Source organism: Crocodylus porosus, unplaced genomic scaffold, assembly GCF_001723895.1.
Source record: "Crocodylus porosus isolate Cpor-Errol unplaced genomic scaffold, CroPor_comp1, whole genome shotgun sequence".
Classification (NCBI taxonomy): domain Eukaryota; kingdom Metazoa; phylum Chordata; order Crocodylia; family Crocodylidae; genus Crocodylus; species Crocodylus porosus.
Window position 1 is genome coordinate 19,804,984 of NW_017728911.1, and position 18,342 is coordinate 19,823,325.

Sequence of the window (18,342 nt, forward strand, 5' to 3'; positions counted from 1 at the left end):
GACACTATCTGCCTCACCATAGCAGTGTTCATGAGCTGCGCCTGGTATCTCAAGGTATGTAGAAAAAACTTTTAAAGCTGTGTCTGTCTGAATCGCTGATTCTCTGATTCAGCATCGAATCTTCAGATTTGGATTTGGCTGAATCGAATCAGGACAATGATCTGAATCAACAAATCAAATTGCTGTCCCTGATTCAGGCCAAATCCAAACAGAATGTTGCACATTTCGCACACCCCTATCAGCTAAGCTGCTGCTCAGAAAATTCTTGGAGGCAAGGGCAGGAGCTATGGGGATGGCAGGAGGCTTTTGGTCCTGCGGTATGACTGAACACTACACCCTGCTGGGATAGGATAGCATAGTGGGTTCACCCGTGGCAAGGTAGTCCCCAGGAAATGCCATGCCAGTTGCCTTTGCAGTGAAAGACGAGTCAGGAGCGCCTTATAGCCCCAACCCCCACAGCATTGTGAGTAGTAGGGAGGCTGTGGGGCCAGGCACATCTTTAGACACTTGAGCCTATGGGGTGTAAGACTCCAAGGCCCTGGTGAGGGGGGCCAGGAGTTGGTTGTAATGAGGGGGCATAAAAATGGCCCCAGCAAAGGGAGCAGAATGTTGGCCCTCTGAGGGGGGTATAGTGAGAGAACAAGCCACATAGAGTAGGGCTGCAAGGATGGCCTGAAGGGCTGTACAGTGTTGGTGTGGAGTAGGGTCATGGGGGTGACCTGGAGGGCTGCACTGGGGGCACGCAAGGGTGAACTGAAGGTCTGTGTACAGGCCAGCCCCACAAGTAGTTCAGGGAGTGAGCCCCAGTAAGGGGGCATGAGTGAGTCCCATGTGAGACTTTGGAGCATGGGTCACAGTGTGAAGCACTGTAGCAGTATGGAAGCCATCTGTGAGACATGGGACATGGTATAGGGAAGGTCGGAGCCGTGTATATTGCTCTAGGCATCGGGGCATTAAGATAGGCAGCCTCCCGCTTATTACATGGAGTTTATTAAACATCAAGCCATGGCAGGCAAGGCAGGGCAGACTGCCCTAGACAGGTGGGCAGACTGACATTAGACTGGCCTCGTGATGACCCTCTGTCACGCTGGCAAGTCACAGCTTTCAGAATTCAGAGCATTTATAAGACATATGGGAAGTTACTGAAGGTACGCAATGATATTAGTAAAACAGCATTACTTGATAATAAGCAGTTTTCCTGTTGTTAATCTTCTGTTTTATTGAACAGCCTCACTGTTTGCCTTTTTACAGTTACCTCAGGGAACAGATGAGAATTGGCTTCAAAAGCTGTATAATAATTTTATCAACAAGAACCCACTCTTTCAAAAGCCAAGAATGTCAAACACATCTTTTATCATCCAGCACTTTGCTGATAAGGTATGGCCCACAACTATTTTTGAACCAGCTTTAATAGGAAAGAATCTATTAAATGTAGATTCAACTGTTAGTCTTCCTTGTCATAAGCCACCTTTATAAGCATATTTATATTGATTATTTGCTTATTGGCAGAAGGGCCTACATTGTATGGTGGAAATGATAAGTCCCTGCCCTAAACAGCCTACATACAGTCATAAATTTGTGAACATAAGCCAAAAAATTCAGTTTAAGGTTGTAGAAAAAAGGCTGTAACATACAAGCAAGATAGTCATGGATGTAGCTGACACACGTCTTGTTAATACCATAGAGTTATATTAATATACATTATTTATATTAGAAACACAGTTTTTGGTTTCTGGGGGATGCTGAGAGTTGAAATGGGGGAAAAGAATAATTGCTGGAATTGGGTAAAGAAGATAAGAACACTTGAAGGAATGTCTGACCAAGATGCCAGCCTAGTGTGTTGTAAGAAAATACGGTATTCCACAGACAGCCTGATGTGGACAGATTTTAATTAAGGGAGAGCCAGAGGGCAGTTGACAGTGCATTGTGCCAGTTTGTCTAGCTGCTACAATGTGGGCTATGCACCTACCATAATGATAAAGGCAGAATTTTTACCCACAGTATAAAGGAGTAATACAGATATTGGGTTTTTAAGACAAACCCTTCTCTAATACCTAGCACATCTCAATGGTAAGAAAATTTATTTTTAGTACTTTTTCATGTAGTTCCTGCTATAAAATTAATTATCTTCCTTCTTTGCACAGGTAGAATATAAATGTGAAGGATTTTTGGAAAAAAACAGAGATACAGTCTATGAAGTTTTAATTGAAATTTTGAAAAGCAGCAAGGTTTGTAAATTCATGGCTAATTACTCTATGGAGACACTAGATTTCCCATAGAGTATTAGTAAAGATTGGCATAAAACTGTTTCATTTAATGTTACTAACTTGAGACTAGCTTATGTTTAAGAATTTTAACTAGGTCTGAATTAATTCCAAATCATATATTTTAATTTCAAACTGACCAGAGACCCTAAGGTCCATGACTAGGAATATGTTATTATATATGTATCATAATAATTACTATATTAAATCATTGATAGAATTACTCCTAGTTTTATCTGAATTTCTTTCTTCACACTTTCAGTTTCATCTCTGTGCAGACTTTTTTAAAGACAATCCAGCACCCATTTCACGCTTTGGTTCAGCTATCAAAGTCAAACCTGCAAGACCAGTGGTCAAGGCCCCTAACAAACAGTTTCGGACAACAGTTGGCAATAAGGTACCGTGTTTACTGGCTGAAGTGGAAAATACTCCTGATAACCGTACACCTATGAACTTTTATTTGTGGGCCTGATATTCAGGCATTCATAATTATGAGCGTTGTGCTGTCATGTATTCATTGTTGGAAACAACATATTTTTTGGCTACATAGTATGCAGTTCAACTAGGGCCAGCCCAATTACTATTATTTCAACATGTGTGCTTGTTTACGTCTTTGTATAATATTTTGGTCAATACTGCCAACATTTGAATAAGCAGATCTCTAAGAATACTACAGCCTGTATTTTTGTCACAGCTTCCAGCCAGAAGATGTATTGTTTGAATATAAACATTAAATTAATTAAACTGCTGCCTTATTGTTTTCTAGTTCCGCAGTTCTTTGTATTTGCTTATGGAGACACTTAATGCAACCACACCTCACTATGTCCGATGCATAAAGCCAAATGATGAAAAGATGCCATTTGAGTGAGTATCTTAGTGCTTTTGAAATAATATACTATCTTTAACGAAGAAGAATAGTTTCATTTTTAGATTAACCAGAAGTGAGTTTCCTGTTCTTGATTAACCAAATTTCACATTCAGAATGTATTTTAGTCCTTTAAAGAATACTGAAGTAAAACAATTGTAATGTTTTTACACAATGAATGTTATAGAACAGTGAATACCACATGATTCACTGGATCATATTTATTAAGACACTGGAAATTTTCTATCAGCTTAAAAGTCATGCATTAGTGGTTTTTCTTTTTAATAAAATGTTAGGAGAGAAGGGTGGACATTTTAATTTTAGATTCATGGGTGTGCTTGTTTTTGAGGGTGAAAATTAGTATATGTGGATATCTGAGGTGGTCACAGACATTTTCATATTCTTTAAATAAAAGAGTTTTGAGGAAATTAGAAGCACACAGAAGAGAGCTGTTTGCAGTGTTAAGGGTATGTAATATTTTTCACTTTTCCCCAGAATACTGCAGCATATACTGAAATTGCTGTAAAGGAAAAGCACTTTCTCAGACACCTGAAAATTACTTTGGGACAATCTGTGCTTCTACTTTTAATTGTAATATTAACAAGAAAGTATCCGTTCAATTAAAACCCCTTTTTATCTGAAAAAACCTTGATCTATGTATAGTGGATAGTGCTGTATTCAGGATTTGCAAGACTAGGTCCTTAATTGACACAGAGTGTATTATTATCCAGCTGTCTAAATAAGTGAATTTTGACTTGTCATTCTCCTCTGTATTGTTCTTTGTAGAACAATATTATATAACTCATCCCTATTTTAAAACCTACAGTTTTGTTTTATGGTTAAAAAACCCTATTACCTAGGCTCCACTTAGACAAGCAGGTTGTAATCTCTGCAAGAAATACAATAAGTAATTAAAACAATCTGAAAAATTCAGAAGAACTAAAGATGTAAAATCTGCTTCCTGAGGTTTGACTCCAAGCGGGTGGCTCAGCAGCTTCGAGCATGTGGTGTTCTGGAAACTATTCGAATTAGTGCACAGAGCTATCCTTCCAGGTGAGCAATTGTTCTTTTTTAGTTCAATGACAGTATTTATATCTATTTAAATAATTTACATGCTCAAACTTGTCATTGTATAGGTGGACATACATTGAGTTTTTCAGCCGTTATAGCATTCTCATGACGCAGCATGAACTCTCGCTAAGTGACAAGAAAAAGGTTTGCAGAACTGTTTTGCAGCGGCTAATCCAGGTTAGTATTTCTGCACCTGACCGTTACGTGCTGTAGAATCTATTATAAATGTAAAGGATCCAATATTAATCATATTTTATATAGTCTTTTTGTGCTTGTTGGTGAGGTAATTCGATTTGTTCTGGTCTGGTGGACTCAGCCCAGGGCTGAGTCATGTTCTTTCTCCATCTGTTACAGTTTCAGTGTGTGGCCACGAGCAAGTTACTTAACCTCTCTCTGCCTGTTTCCTTACCTGTGAGATGGGTATCATGTCAGTCCTTCTATGCTTATAAAGTATTTTAGATTAGTGGATAGGGAGTGCTAAACACATGCTAAATCACTGTAGTCATTAGTTACTGGTTCCAGCTTCTGGCTATCTGACAATACATTGACTCCATCCATCTCTTCCTACCTTTCTGTCATTATTTTCTCCCAGGAACCACTTAATCTTCATCACAGCCTTCCCTTTGCTTCTTATTTTTAATATGCAGTCTGAGCATTCCATATGGTATCCTACAGCCTCCTTGTCATTTCTTTTTCAATCCTTCTGTCACTCTTGCCCACTGAACCAAGATCCTTTAATCCATCAGCTATAATAATACTCTCTTAACATAGCCTTCTGTGTTTGGGGGCACATTCCCTTTTCTGTAATCATCATTTTGCTCTCATCTTTATTAATCTTCAGTATGTATTCTCCATATCAGTATGGAGTAAAGCTTCTGTCCTTGCATCCTAACTCATCACATCCTCATAGAACAAAATGGCCTTTGCTCCTTTCTGCATCCTCTCCATATTTTGAAGAACTCCTTCTGTAGCTGCTGTAAAAAGTAGTGGAACTGACATGCTGCCCAAGTGCAAAGAATGCCTCACAGGAAACCATTCCATCTCTCCATACTTTGTCTGCACACAACATACATGAACTTCTTACATTCTCTTAACGGAATCCACATATGCTTTACTTACATTTAACCTTTCTGATTCTTCTCACCTTTCTCCAATGGAACCCTGTCCTGGGCCTTCTCCATAACAGTGAAAGCAAAGGAAACTTTTTTGTTACATTCCCAAATCTTGTCTATCATCTCTCTGATAGCAAACATGAAGTCTTTCCCTTTGGAACTCATGTTGCTTTTTGCTCAGTTACTCTTCAGTCTTCCTTTGGATCCATTAAATATCACTCTTTTGATTATCTTGGCACAACAGTATGTAATTATTGTTTCCTTATAGTTGTTAGTTCTCTTTCTGCCCCCCCTTTTCCAAATACATACCACAATTCCTCTGTTGTATGTATATGTGTATAACACCGCACCAGCCTGGTACAGGTACTCTCTAGCAGCCTTAGAGCATATGCCCAGTTCAGGCTGCGAGACATGTCCCTGGGACTTGGGCGCTGGGCTGCATTCGACCCTGAGGGATGCCCCGAAACTCGCCTGCCACGACTTGATCTTCCTTTCAGTAGTGGGGTTCTTCCTCGTAGGACCTCAAGGACTGGGCGCTGCCCCTTGTGGGGATTCTTGGGGCTCCATCTCCCTTACACCCCAGCCATACATCAGGCGTCTCTTCTCGGTACAGTGCAGCTTTTCTTGTCAGAGGTAAGTAAGCCCTATTTTTAGGGCTTTGGTTTTGTCCATCCGGGAGCTCACCCCAGCCTCAGGTCCCACCACGAGAGTGTGTTCTGGGACCTCCATTTGTGTCCCCCTGGGACAAACACTTACTAAAACCTCGGTGTGTTTATGTAATTTAATAGGCCTTCCATGCTAGGATACCATAAATTCCTTAGAACTGTTCTAAGAATGTGTTACCCTGCAGTCAGGCTCTTTTTGAAGCCAATGTTTTAATCCCAGCAGGTTCAGTTCAGTCCTTTTATCCTCTGGAAGCTACTAATCTAATTTACTGAACAGTTTCCTGTAGGTGTTTTTTTCCCAGCAAGATTTGAAAAACTAGTGTCCTCTGGCTCTTAACATTCAAGAGCCAGTCTTTGTTCTGGTCTAGTTTTAGTTTAAAATATTTTCTTCCTTTCTATTACTTCTGTACAGCTCCTGTATACTACCAGTTAGTGGTAGCTCTCCTTCTAGCTCTTCTTCTGAGATGTGGCTGTAATTTCTATCAATCTGAAAATATACAAAGCCCAAATCTGCCTTCAATTATACCAGTTAAATTAACAAAATGACTGTTGACTTGCATCCAAGGTAGCTGTGAGCAGAAGTTGAGCCATAATTTTTAAATTAGTTTGGGATGTTGTAGGATGAAAGATACAAGTATAAAATACACAAAACTGACTATAAGCAAGTTTCTGAGGCACTTTTGCGTTCAGGTTCCTTGCACGTGTTATTTTTGTGAGGTAGAAAGGTGGTATAATAAACAAAGTGCAAAAGTTAGGGAAACCATTGATGTTTGCCCCTGAAATGGTTTTTTTTCTTAGTCTGGGGGCTGTGTGTTTTGGGATCCTTTTGGTATTGCTTTATTTTTACATTTTTGGGATTAAATCTTTTCTCATTGACATGCCTGGGAGTAACCTTTGGATTTAGTGTTCTGTTCTGTACCTTTCCCCGTCATGTGTGTGTGCTGAAAGATTCCCTACAGGTATAAAGATGGCGGACGGTACTCAGAGTTAACCAGGTCTTGTCATTTTTGCATTTCTAAGCTACTGTGCCAAATTTTATGAAAGATGAAATGTGTGGTTTTTGAGGAAGAAGAGATTGCAGCTTATAAGCAAACTACTGCTTTGCTTTGCTTTGCTTTGCTTTTTCTTTCAGGATCCTAACCAGTATCAGTTTGGGCGAACAAAAATTTTCTTTAGAGCAGGGCAGGTTGCTTATTTAGAAAAACTGCGGTCAGACAAACTGAGGCAAGCGTGCATCATGATCCAAAAGAATGTCCGAGGCTGGCTGCAGCGGAAGAAATTCCTCCGTGTCAGACAAGCAACTATTATGATACAGCAGTACTTCCGTGGACAGCGGACTGTACGGTATTTCATGCTAATAAGTCAGTTTGTTATTATGTTGTGTGTGAAGAGGTCTAGAAGATCAGATTCAGCACAGGTTTGGAAGGGACCTCAAGGGTCATCTAGTCTCACACCCTGCACAAACGCAGGATAACTTATTCCTAAACTATCCCAGCCAAATCCTTACCCAGCAAGTGTAGTTTAAAATTGTACTTCAGGTATCACTTTTTTTTCCTCTTGAATTTATGTACGAATTTAAATAATTTCTAACCTCTCTCTGCCTGTTTCCTTATTTGTGAGGTAGGTATCACATCAATTTTTCTATGCTTATAAAGCATTTTAGATTAGTGGATAGGGAGTGCTAAACATATGCCAAATCATTGTCTTCATTGGTCACTGGTATTCAGGAAGTACTCTAGCAAATTTCAGATGCAGTAAGCCTAATTCCTGAAAGTCCTGGGTACACCAAAACTTCCCTCTCTCTGTGTCTGATGCCAAGTGGAACACTAGTAAACCCAAAACAACTGATCAGCTTCAGAGCCCTAGATAAGGTCAAGCAGTGCATACAAATTGGATTTTTACTGCTTGACTATCCACAGTCTGATGCATGAGACTGTAGTCTTGTACAATACTGAGGCTGCTATAGCCAGCAGCCTGTGAGGTATATGGTTACAACTGTAGATAGTAGGTTTTAGACAGAGGCTCCCCCATACAATTGCTTTTGGTGGGTAAAGTTGGACAGTCTGCGTTGTTCTTAAGCCCCCTTCACTTAAATTGGTCAGAGAAAAAGGTATCTTTAGGCCAGTGAAAAACTGTTTTGCATTGTTCATTGTATCTGAAGTGTCATCCAGAAGCAGCTTAGTAGTCTGTCATCTTTACCAGGCTTGTCTATTAAAAGCAGTGGCAGATTAAGATTTATTGGGGCCCTGGGGAAACAGAAAATTGGAGTCCCCCCACCAGGCAAGGGCAGGTTCCCTCTGCGCCCACCAGGGGGCTGTGGCTGGATCTGCCCAACCTCCTTGGCACATCTGGGGCGAGCCAGGGGCCATAAGCTCTGCTGAGGTGAAGGCAACCCAGGCCCTGGCCTTGCCCAGCCAGGCCCAGCCCCTCTTTCCAGTGGGTGCCACACAGCCCGGGTTGAAATCCCCCAGTTCTGTGGGACAGGCCAGGGCCGGGGCCATCCTGAGTGGGGGGAATGGGCTCCATGTCTCCCCTGGTTGCCCGCCTACCCCTCTGCTGGCCCCTGTGGAGCACGGCTGTCCCATCCCATCCTGGTGCCAGCAGCCTCCCACAGATGGGCCCAGGAAGCCACCACTGTTTATAGGTAGACTGCACCTACCCCTGACCCTGGTTTGGAAGCGCATGCTGCCAACACTGGATGTCTGCAGCCAGCATGCCTGCATGGGCTGAGCTGCCCCTCGTGCTGCAGGGGGCCAAGCCCACATGTTAATCTGCCCCTGATTAAAGGCTTATTTAAAAAGGGAAGTTATTATGAAGTTTACAGCTTACTCCCTACTCTGGACTAACTCCTCATGTGGACATTCTTGCTGCTCAGTAAGGTAGCTTACTCTACTTTAAAACAGAAATGAACAGTCTCACACAAAGGCACTCTTAGCACACATTGGGTCCACCTACATGTGCGCTTTATTACAGGAGTAGACTAATTAGCTCCACAGTAAAGCATCTGTGCAGCCTGAGTTACTCTGCCCCAGCTCAAATTGCTGCTGTCTCAGGTGTACATGAAGGTACTCCACCCAGGAGTAGTTTTTTCTCTGGTTCAAACACCACCAGAGTTTGTTGTGTTGCATTAGTTGCACCTGTAGATGCACCCACTAAGTGCAACTGTATGAGGCTGTAGTAGGGAGATGCTAGAGCACTGTGAATGTACATCTCAGCATCCCTATCTTAATTTCCCTCACTTGACAGGCTCATGATTTGTCTTGCTAATTTTTCCCAGCTAGCACATAGTCTGAGGATGCAGATCCCAACAGGAGAAAACCTGGTTTAGTCACTCTAGAGATGAGTTTCCTCTATGTAAGTTTCATAGATCTGTAGGTGTGGACTGAGCCTGCCCAGGTAACAGGACTCTGTCCACTTGGCATTTAAGATTAAAATGTTATATCATGTTGCAATACATGAAACATCCTTTTTCAGTCCTAAATTCACCTCTGTATTGCACTAAACTGCCATGAACTTAGAAATTATTGCAAAATACTTTTATTACAGACTAGCAAATTGCCCGTCAAGAATGATGGGGGAGGGGTGAGCATGGATAGAAACCAGTGTTTGTCCCCCCACACCTCATCCGTGCCCGTTCTCCCCTTCTCTGCCTCTGCCCTGCCATTTGGGGTTTGGCCTCACTCCCCTTCTCCCCTCCACAGCATTGGGCCTAGGCCCACTCCTTCCCCCCAGCCAGGTCGGGCCATTCCCCCTACCCCAACCCCCCTCCAATGAGCTGGGGGGTGGGGGAGAAGGCAGGCCAGCACTTCTTGCCTCCCCCCCCCGTGCCATCACTGCCACCTTCAGGGAGCAGGGCTGGGTGGGGCGAGACCAGCAGTGCTGGCCTCACCCCCCCCCCACAATCTCCCTGCCGTCATGGCAAGGCTCTGCCGCCGTCTCCTCTCTGGAACGCTCTTGGAGCACTCTGGTTGTTTCAGACAAGCAATCAGAGTGCAAATAAAGCATTATGAACAGGTAGTCTAAGGCTTTTATAATATTAGAATAATGAGTTATGGAACTAGAACTATACACAGTGTTGTTTAGCTGAAATGTGATTTAAATTATCCATCCTATTATTTTCCTTTTTGCTCCACATTTGAAGCTTCTCTGACAAGAGGAAAAGCACAAGGAGGAGTCTCACATGAATTAAAAGTATATTTATTTTCTTCTTAATTAAGGCAAGCCATAACTGCTACAGCCCTAAAGCAAACATGGGCAGCTATAGTCATTCAGAAGTACTGTCGAGGATACCTTGTCCGTAAACTTTGTCAGCTCATCCATGTGGCTGCTGTAACAATTCAAGCTTATACACGAGGATTTTTAGCAAGGAAAAAATACCGAAAGGTACAGCATTTTTTGTGTGTGATCCTAGTGAATGGGAATAGCTAATGTACCATAAAATGATGCTTAAAACTGTATATTTTGTACAAATGATTCTTGAATCTTTTAGCAGGTCAATGTAGTATTATAGACAGTAATCTGTATTGAACCTCAGAATTTCATGTAGGTTGCAGCTTGGTTGTCCAAGTTTTAAATGTTGGGAGGCAATATTATGGCAATATTATGGTTTTGATATGCTATTTAAATATATTAGTACTTTGACACTTTCTGTAGAAACAATTCTTTATCTATAATATAGATTTACAGAATATGAGCCAGTGCTGATTGCTCTACCAGCTCTCTCCTTTTCCAGATGCTCAAAGAACACAAGGCAATTATCCTTCAGAAGTATGCCCGTGCCTGGCTTGCAAGGCGTAGATTTCAGAACATTCGGCGGTTTGTTTTGAATATTCAGCTTTCATACAGGGTTCAGCGATTACAGAAGAAACTAGAGGACCAGGTAGGTGACACACATGCTTTTATTCAGAACCAGATACATTGTGAATTGAACATTTGTGTGATCAATATAATCTCAAGCTTATTTGGCAAGATAAAAAATTGTACAAAAAATATGGACTTTTATCCTTAAAAGCATAAATCAATCACTGTCTTCCTGCTGTACTGTATTTGTCCACCGAGGGAATTTCTTGCATCTTTGGAGCATTTGGTATTGGCCCCTGTTGAAGATGAGATTTTAGACTAGAAGAACCACTAGTCAGACAGTTGCATGGCAATTTCTGTGTTCTCTACAACTCTTCAGCAGGATCTCTTTGACCCTTTTTATACTGGGATTAGAACTGTGTTGGCTACAACTCTAGTTGACACATTTGCTGATTTTTGTGGTCTAGCATGTTTTCCTTTCAAAAATGTTTTACAAGATCTATCCCAGGCAAATTATTTTTTTTAACAGCATTAATGTGGTTTTGAAGGGGACGGGGGTGGGGTGAAATCTCTGGCTTCAGTAAAGGGGATTGAGCAAGAGCAGTCAGGGACAGGCTTGGGTAGCTGCTTTCTTATATGCGAGGTAAGGATATAAATGGGGTTGTCCAGGTATTACTTGACTCTGTACCTAAGCATCATAATAAGGTCTACTTGAATAAGATTTTGGTATGCTAGTACTGTTCAAAATCCTGTTTTAAAAGTTATAGTAATGACCAGTTAATCATTTCCAATAAAAGAAACTAGAGGTAATTTGGCAGTTGCTGAAAGGATAGAGCAGAAAGTTTTACACTGATAATCTAAGTTACCAAGCAGAATGGAACAAAGTTTTTCAGTTGGTATCATTCTTACCTATTTCTAATCATTGTAGAACAAAGAAAATCATGGCTTACTGGAGAAATTGACCAGCCTAGCTTCAACTCATGCACATGACCTAGATACAATCCAGAAACTTGAATTAGAACTTGAAAAATTAACCACACAAAAAAGAATCTCCGAGGATAAAGGGAAGAAATACAAGGATGACAAGGAACAGGTTAATCTTCTTGTTCTTGCTTGCAATATAATTTTGTCTTTTGGTTACTATGGCAACTCTGATTCTGGGCATCGCTGTGAATCTACAACCCCTAGTAAAGCCCATGTTCTGTTTCAACTATAAGATGCGTGTTTTTAATGAAGGATTTTTTTACATTCAGTATCATGTTTACTTATATTTGCAGAAAATCTCAAAACTTGAGAAACAAGCTAAAGAATTGCAAGAAGAGAAAGAAGTTTTACAAGCGAAGCTCCAAGAGAAAACAGAAGAAATGAAAGGTATAATAATTAAAAATTGGGCAGCTTTAGAGCTGCAATGGGGAAAATTTCTAGGGACATGTACAAGTATTGCGTTTAGCTCCACTGAAGTCAACAGAGATGCACCAGTTTGCAGTAGCTGAAGATCTGGACCAAGTTTTCATCACTCATGTTTGCACAGTCCATAGACCAAAACTTAGACAAATTCTTGAAATGTATGTCAGGGGTGGGCAATTATTTCAGGCAGAGGCCTGCTTACTGAGTTTTGGCAAGCCATCAAGGGCCACATGACAGGCAGCCAGGGCAGAGGAATATTAATTTTCTAAATTTTTTAGGGGCCCCATGAGCCAGATAGAATGGACTGATGGGCCGCATCCGGCCTGCGGGCCACATTTTGCCCACCCCTTGTCTATGTAGTAACAAATGCTCTCTTCTCATCCATGTCTACTGTCTCTGAAAAAGCATAAGCATTTTCTTCAGAACTCTTGTCTTTCCTTGATTATCTTGATCAGTTGTTCTTAAGTATCCCAGTTTACTTCAATGAGTAGTGCATGGGATCAAAATCATTAAGTATATTTTAGAATTAGGAGTATTTTTATGTTGCAGAACATGCTTATCCTATAGTGATACGTCTCAAGATTAGTGTGATTGTATGTGATATGTGAGAGTTTAGTTCTAAACTAAAGTATCCAAACTGCTTACTAGAACAAAAAAATTATATTCTTCATTTTTAATTACCTCATTGTCGCATGGAACAACTTTCAAATATGGAATTATTTTTTCACAGATAAAATGGATGACCTTACCAGACAGCTCTTTGCTGATGTACAAAAAGAAGAAAGACAAAGAATGTATGGAATATAATTTAGATATTTTAAACCTACATTTTTCTTACTCTCTCAGCCTTTTTTTCCTTGTAATATAAATGTATTATGCATAAGAATATGCATCTCTTAGTACTCCAGGTTTTATAGCAGTGGGTGCATCTACACATGCGTCACAGCATGTACACATGTCTGAGACAGCAGCAATTTATGCCCGTGGTCAGTGTCTACATATGGTTTTAAATGCAGTAAATTCTCCCATCGTTAGATAGTACAGGCTACCCTTGCCATTTGTGGAGGATACGTTCTCATATCCCCCATGAATGGCAAAATCCGCAAATAAGGTACTGTGTTCATGAATGCAGTGCCCCTGGCAGCTGGGGTGTGGTGGGAGGGGTGGAGGGCACAGCTCTGGCAGAGGGAGTATGGTGGTGGAAGCACAGCGGCAGCAAGCACAGAGCGCCCAAGGAGCTCCTGTGAGTGTATAAAGTGTATTTAAAATGCAGGTTTGGCATTCACGAATGCCAAACCCACGGATAGTGAGGGTTTTCTCTACTGTCCCCAACAATACTATCTTACAGTGACATTAATTAGTTTATCGCAACCTAATACCGTTGCATGTGTAAACGATGACGTTCTGTGGCTAATTAGTCTACTCTGCAGTTAGGTGCATGTGTAGACATGGCCAGTATATATTTACTTTAGTAGGAAATTATGATTCCACAAAGATGAGGATAAAAAATTGAATGTGGGCCAATCATATAAAACAAACCAAAAAAAATAAAACAAACCAAAGAGATGAAAACATATAAAATGCATTTTCTCTCTGATTCTGAGTAGAATACTAGAGAAAAACTTCCAAAATCAGAAGCAAGACTATGAAAAAGAGATTGAATCACTGAAGGAGGAAATTAAGACTCTCAGTGAAGAGAAAATTCAACTACAGCATCAAATTCAGCAAGACCTTATTATTCAGGATGGCTTAAAAATGGAAGCAGAGCAGCTTACAAAACAGTTACAGGTAAGTAAAGGTATCCAGCAAACAGTGCTGAAATGAGCCATTCGTCAGTATCTTTATTACATAAAACAAAGAGTGGATGAGAAAATTCTATTTTTGCTGGGTAGATTTATCTATACATACATAACATGATTTAAAACAGCTTTTAGTTGTTGAATCTGTATGATGTCATAATAGCATGTTTTAACTTTTGACTTTAGTAGAGAAAAAACAAAAAATACTGTTACTTTTATTTTTAAAAAATAGCAGCTATTTAGTGAATTTATTGGAAGTAAAGTATGAAAATTGCACTAAAAGAACAGTCTCTCAGTATAATGTCAGACTTTAGAAAAAAGTCATAATTTATTGCCCTGTACAAAAGAACATTTGTTACATCATGGTTCCCTTAAAATAAACACATAACAGTGAGAACTGTGCCTCTTGAAGGGCTGAAACTGGAGCTTAAGCTCCATTAAAATGTATGAATTTCCATATGGAATAAGGTACTGCTTTCTTAGGTGGGTGTTTTCTAAATGTAATCTACTCTCATTTGTAAACTTTGTTTCTGCTGAAAAACAGCAGCAACAACAAAATCTTTTTTTAGTGTCAAATATTATTGCTTAGAGTATATAAATATATATGGCTGTGTCAAATCTTATTTTCTGTTCTCCCATTTAGAGGAATGTTTAAGAGATTGCTGACCTAAATAGAACATTGTCTTGTAAAATATTGATCAAGCAGCTCTAAATCATAATATTCCTTATGATTTCACTTGTATCTGGACCATCTGTCATTTATCTTTATCTCATTCAATTTTGTCTTGTTCTAAAAAGAAAAATTGTAATAGAGACAATGTCTATTTCAGATAATACCTGAATTGCAAAAAGAAATTGAACTGCTTCAGGCACAGAAAATTGATGTGGAAAAGCAGGCCCAATCTCAGAAGCGAGAGTTGAGAGGTAGTTTACTTACTGTGCAACTCGGGGAATTTGCAAGAGCAGCATAACATTTAATTGCCTTGTCCTGTATTTGTTCAGTGGTGCCTGTCAGGTTTTTAAGATACTTTAGAAAAGCACAAGTAGAGATCAAAACTGACTCAGACCATTAAAAAAGACCCAAAGCCCCTTCCCAACTAGAATGAACTACATATCATCAGTCACATCTTCCTCCTTAAGAGAGAGCCAGGGGCAACAAGGTGAGTCTTCCAGCACCAGCACTGAGTGCTAATAGAAAGGCCTTCTCACTGGGAACACTGTACTTTCTACTCCCTCCCATTTAAATGTGGGTGCTGTTAGCTCAGGTGTTCAGTTGCACTTGGGGAGGGAAGGAAAGAAAAGGTCCTTCCAAAACACCATTCAGACTATTCAGTGTTTTAAACTAACCCAGACTGACAATTTAATCTTCACTTAGAAATAAATAAGTATCCAGTATAATTCACAGGACATAGATACACTCTCTAGTCCTAATTCAGCAAGGTCATTTTAGATATGTGCCTAGCTTTAAATACACAAGTAGTTTCATTACAGTCAAAAGGACTACTTGTTGCTTGAAGTTAGGAATGAGCTTAGGTACTCTGTTGAATTGTGACCTTTGTGATAAACACCATTGTATAATTGTGCTGCCATTTTGCACTAGATGCAATACCAGATGTCTTGATGATGCATCCCTCATTAACATATCCTGCTGACCTTTGAGAGAGAGGGCAAATCATGGGTTCATTTGCCAAAGCTGTTTTTTATCTAGATATCCACAAGTAACAAGGGGTGCAACAAAGCCTCTGGATTGAATTTCACAATTAAATCTATTTTTCCCAAGCATAGAACCTGATTTCTTTTTTAAAAAAAGGCTGATTTGATATTTCCTGGGATACAGGTAATCTAAAATCTAAAAAGAAAACTTTATTTTCAGAGAAAATGTCAGAAGTTGCAAAACAACTCCTTGACAGCTATGACTTAGAAGATGTAAGAAGCAGGTAACCTATTGATTATTTTTCCTAGATTGTTGGGGAGGGGTTGGTTGGTTGGGGTTTTTTTTGTTTTTTTAAATAAAGCAAACTTCAGAGACTTTAAGAAACTTAATTTATTTAGTCATCTACAATTGTTGTTGTGCATTTTAGGCTCTCTACAGAAGATTTGGAACATTTAAATGAAGATGGAGAAATTTGGTTTGCTTACGAGGGCCTGAAAAAAGCAACAAGGTTAGCTTAATCATGTAATACATATTCATCATTTTGCTTTGGGGTTCAGAGGAGACAGCAAGGGGCAGTTATGTGGCTTGTCTTAAAATAAAGTAGTTGAAAACATTGTATAACACACAACCAAACATTGTCAAATAACTGGTTTAGATAGTTGGATGCTGAAGCTTCGGAATACCACTCCTGCCAAATTTGTCTGAAGAGATGGGGTTTGGAGCAATGGAATTTCTTCAGAAAAAGATCCATGAGGTTTAAAAAGTTGTAGGGCTGGGAAACTTGGGAGACTTCACAAGGACTCATAGAGATGTAGAAAGCTAGGACAGAAGACAGAAACAGAAGGTCAATTTTTCATAGCAGAGGACTCCAGTTTAATTTTGGGGCAGCCATGATACAAAGAAACTAGTTGCATAGAAGCTCGTTGGCCCAAGAGAAGATGGAAATCCTAAACTCCTTTTGAAGGTTTTGACCTAAGTCTTGACTAGAGTGCTAAAGAAACCAAGGCAGGGAAATGCATGTAGATATGCATTATATTGTCTAGATCTGCCTATTTTTTCTGCCATCTAAAGTTAAGGAGTGTTTGGTTTCTGGAATCCTCATAAAGTTTCTTCAGCTGTCATATGAACGCTGTTTTCTAGATTGCTCACAATACTGGAGGTCTGGGAAAGGTTACCTAAAAATTTGGGTTGAGGGGTCCTTGGGCATTTGGGTTGCATGGTGCTATTTGCATATAATTGAAAAAGTCTACACTGAGGAAATGAATCGGGGAGGCGTAGAAATAAAACATTGCCTGGGACAAAATTAAGAGCATATAGATCTAAAAGGGAAAGACCTGAGCAGCAGCCTGAGCTGCACCAGAACTGTAGGGCAGCATGAATAAAGGATTACTTATGCAAGTAAGACTTGGAGAATTGGACATTATAAATATTGAAGCAACTACAGTTTATGGCAGTATTCTATGCAGAGCAAGCACTGAACCTGAACCTCCCCCTAGCCCCCCAGATGTTTTTAATAGCTAGAGGAGTTTTTATGGAGATGCATGAGAATCCCTATAAATCCTCATTTTTTGGTAGGAGATTAGACCATTCACTATAAAAGCCACTGGTTGCAAGTTGCTCATACTCTTACGGTGGACATACTGTATGCAAGAGAGCATTTTCTGTTTTAAATTAGTCACACAGCTCCTATTTAGGACTGTACAGGTAGAAAAGGGACGAATTATGACAAAGTTTTAACAAAAACTGTATTGTTACTTGTCAGACCCATATGTATTGGACTGGAACCACAGTGAACGTAATTAGGGCTTTCTTACACTTTAATCCACCTCAGATTGATTACTTTCTCTGATTTATGTGTCTGCATGTCTGTCTTAAGAGGTTCTAAGGTTGTTAAAGGAAATCCCCACTCCTTAAAGACTTAAATAGTATATTGCATGAGTGCTGAGATGAGGACAAATGAGAAAATTGAACAGCTTTGAACTGAATATGCAAGGCTGCTTACACACATGGAAAAAAAACAGTGCTTTACTTAAACTTGGCATGCCCCCACACTGAGCCCAGCGCATGTCCAAAAGTAGCAGTGCATTAGTTGCACCCATTTTCCCATTGTCTGTAGAGATTAGATGCTTTAGTGGGGACTTTTTGGTGCTTAATTCTAGTAGTTGATTGAATCAGCCTTAGCTAAAAGCATCAAAAAGTACTACTGAAGCACCTGATATCTACAGATTCTGCAGAACCAAGTCAAAGTAATGGGCTGCTGCTTTCAGTAGAATGCAGTTTTGGGGGTTTTTGTTCTCCATGTCTGTCAGCACCCTGTATGGCTAAAACTACCCAAACTGATCCCTTATAATGTGAAACAAACTGTGTATTTTGGGATATCTTGTGCTTACATAAGTTCCATGGAGGTACAGATTATGCACTTGCTAGATATAACTGGATGCTAACATAGTGTCTTGATTTGATTTTAACCATAAGAGAAAGCACCAAGAATTTTTCTTTTTTAACAGAGTGTTGGAAAGTCATTTCCAGTCTCAGAAAGACATTTATGAAAAAGAGATTGAAGCTTTGAACTTTAAAGTTGAACATCTCAGTCAAGAAATTAACCATTTACAGAAGTTATTTAGGAAGGAAAATGACATAAATGACAGTATTCGACTCGAAGTCAGCAGGCTAACATCAGAAAATATGGTAAGATTCAAGTAGTA

At 39.9% G+C, this 18,342-nt stretch overlaps 1 protein-coding gene across 2 annotated transcripts in view; it reads left to right on the plus strand.

Annotated features, from left to right (window-relative positions):
* Positions 1-18,342, plus strand: part of MYO5C (myosin VC) — a 58,391-nt gene that overhangs the window by 25,284 nt on the left and 14,765 nt on the right. For both annotated transcript variants that reach the window (XM_019533564.1, XM_019533565.1), the window contains exons 13-29: positions 1,252-1,377; positions 2,145-2,228; positions 2,527-2,661; positions 3,031-3,128; positions 4,096-4,182; positions 4,266-4,377; positions 7,110-7,321; positions 10,195-10,360; positions 10,710-10,856; positions 11,706-11,870; positions 12,055-12,148; positions 12,915-12,978; positions 13,792-13,972; positions 14,814-14,907; positions 15,857-15,920; positions 16,065-16,145; positions 18,145-18,325. In XM_019533564.1, the coding sequence (XP_019389109.1) occupies positions 1,252-1,377; positions 2,145-2,228; positions 2,527-2,661; positions 3,031-3,128; positions 4,096-4,182; positions 4,266-4,377; positions 7,110-7,321; positions 10,195-10,360; positions 10,710-10,856; positions 11,706-11,870; positions 12,055-12,148; positions 12,915-12,978; positions 13,792-13,972; positions 14,814-14,907; positions 15,857-15,920; positions 16,065-16,145; positions 18,145-18,325 (2,091 nt within the window). The remainder of the gene's footprint in view (positions 1-1,251; positions 1,378-2,144; positions 2,229-2,526; positions 2,662-3,030; positions 3,129-4,095; positions 4,183-4,265; positions 4,378-7,109; positions 7,322-10,194; positions 10,361-10,709; positions 10,857-11,705; positions 11,871-12,054; positions 12,149-12,914; positions 12,979-13,791; positions 13,973-14,813; positions 14,908-15,856; positions 15,921-16,064; positions 16,146-18,144; positions 18,326-18,342) is intronic.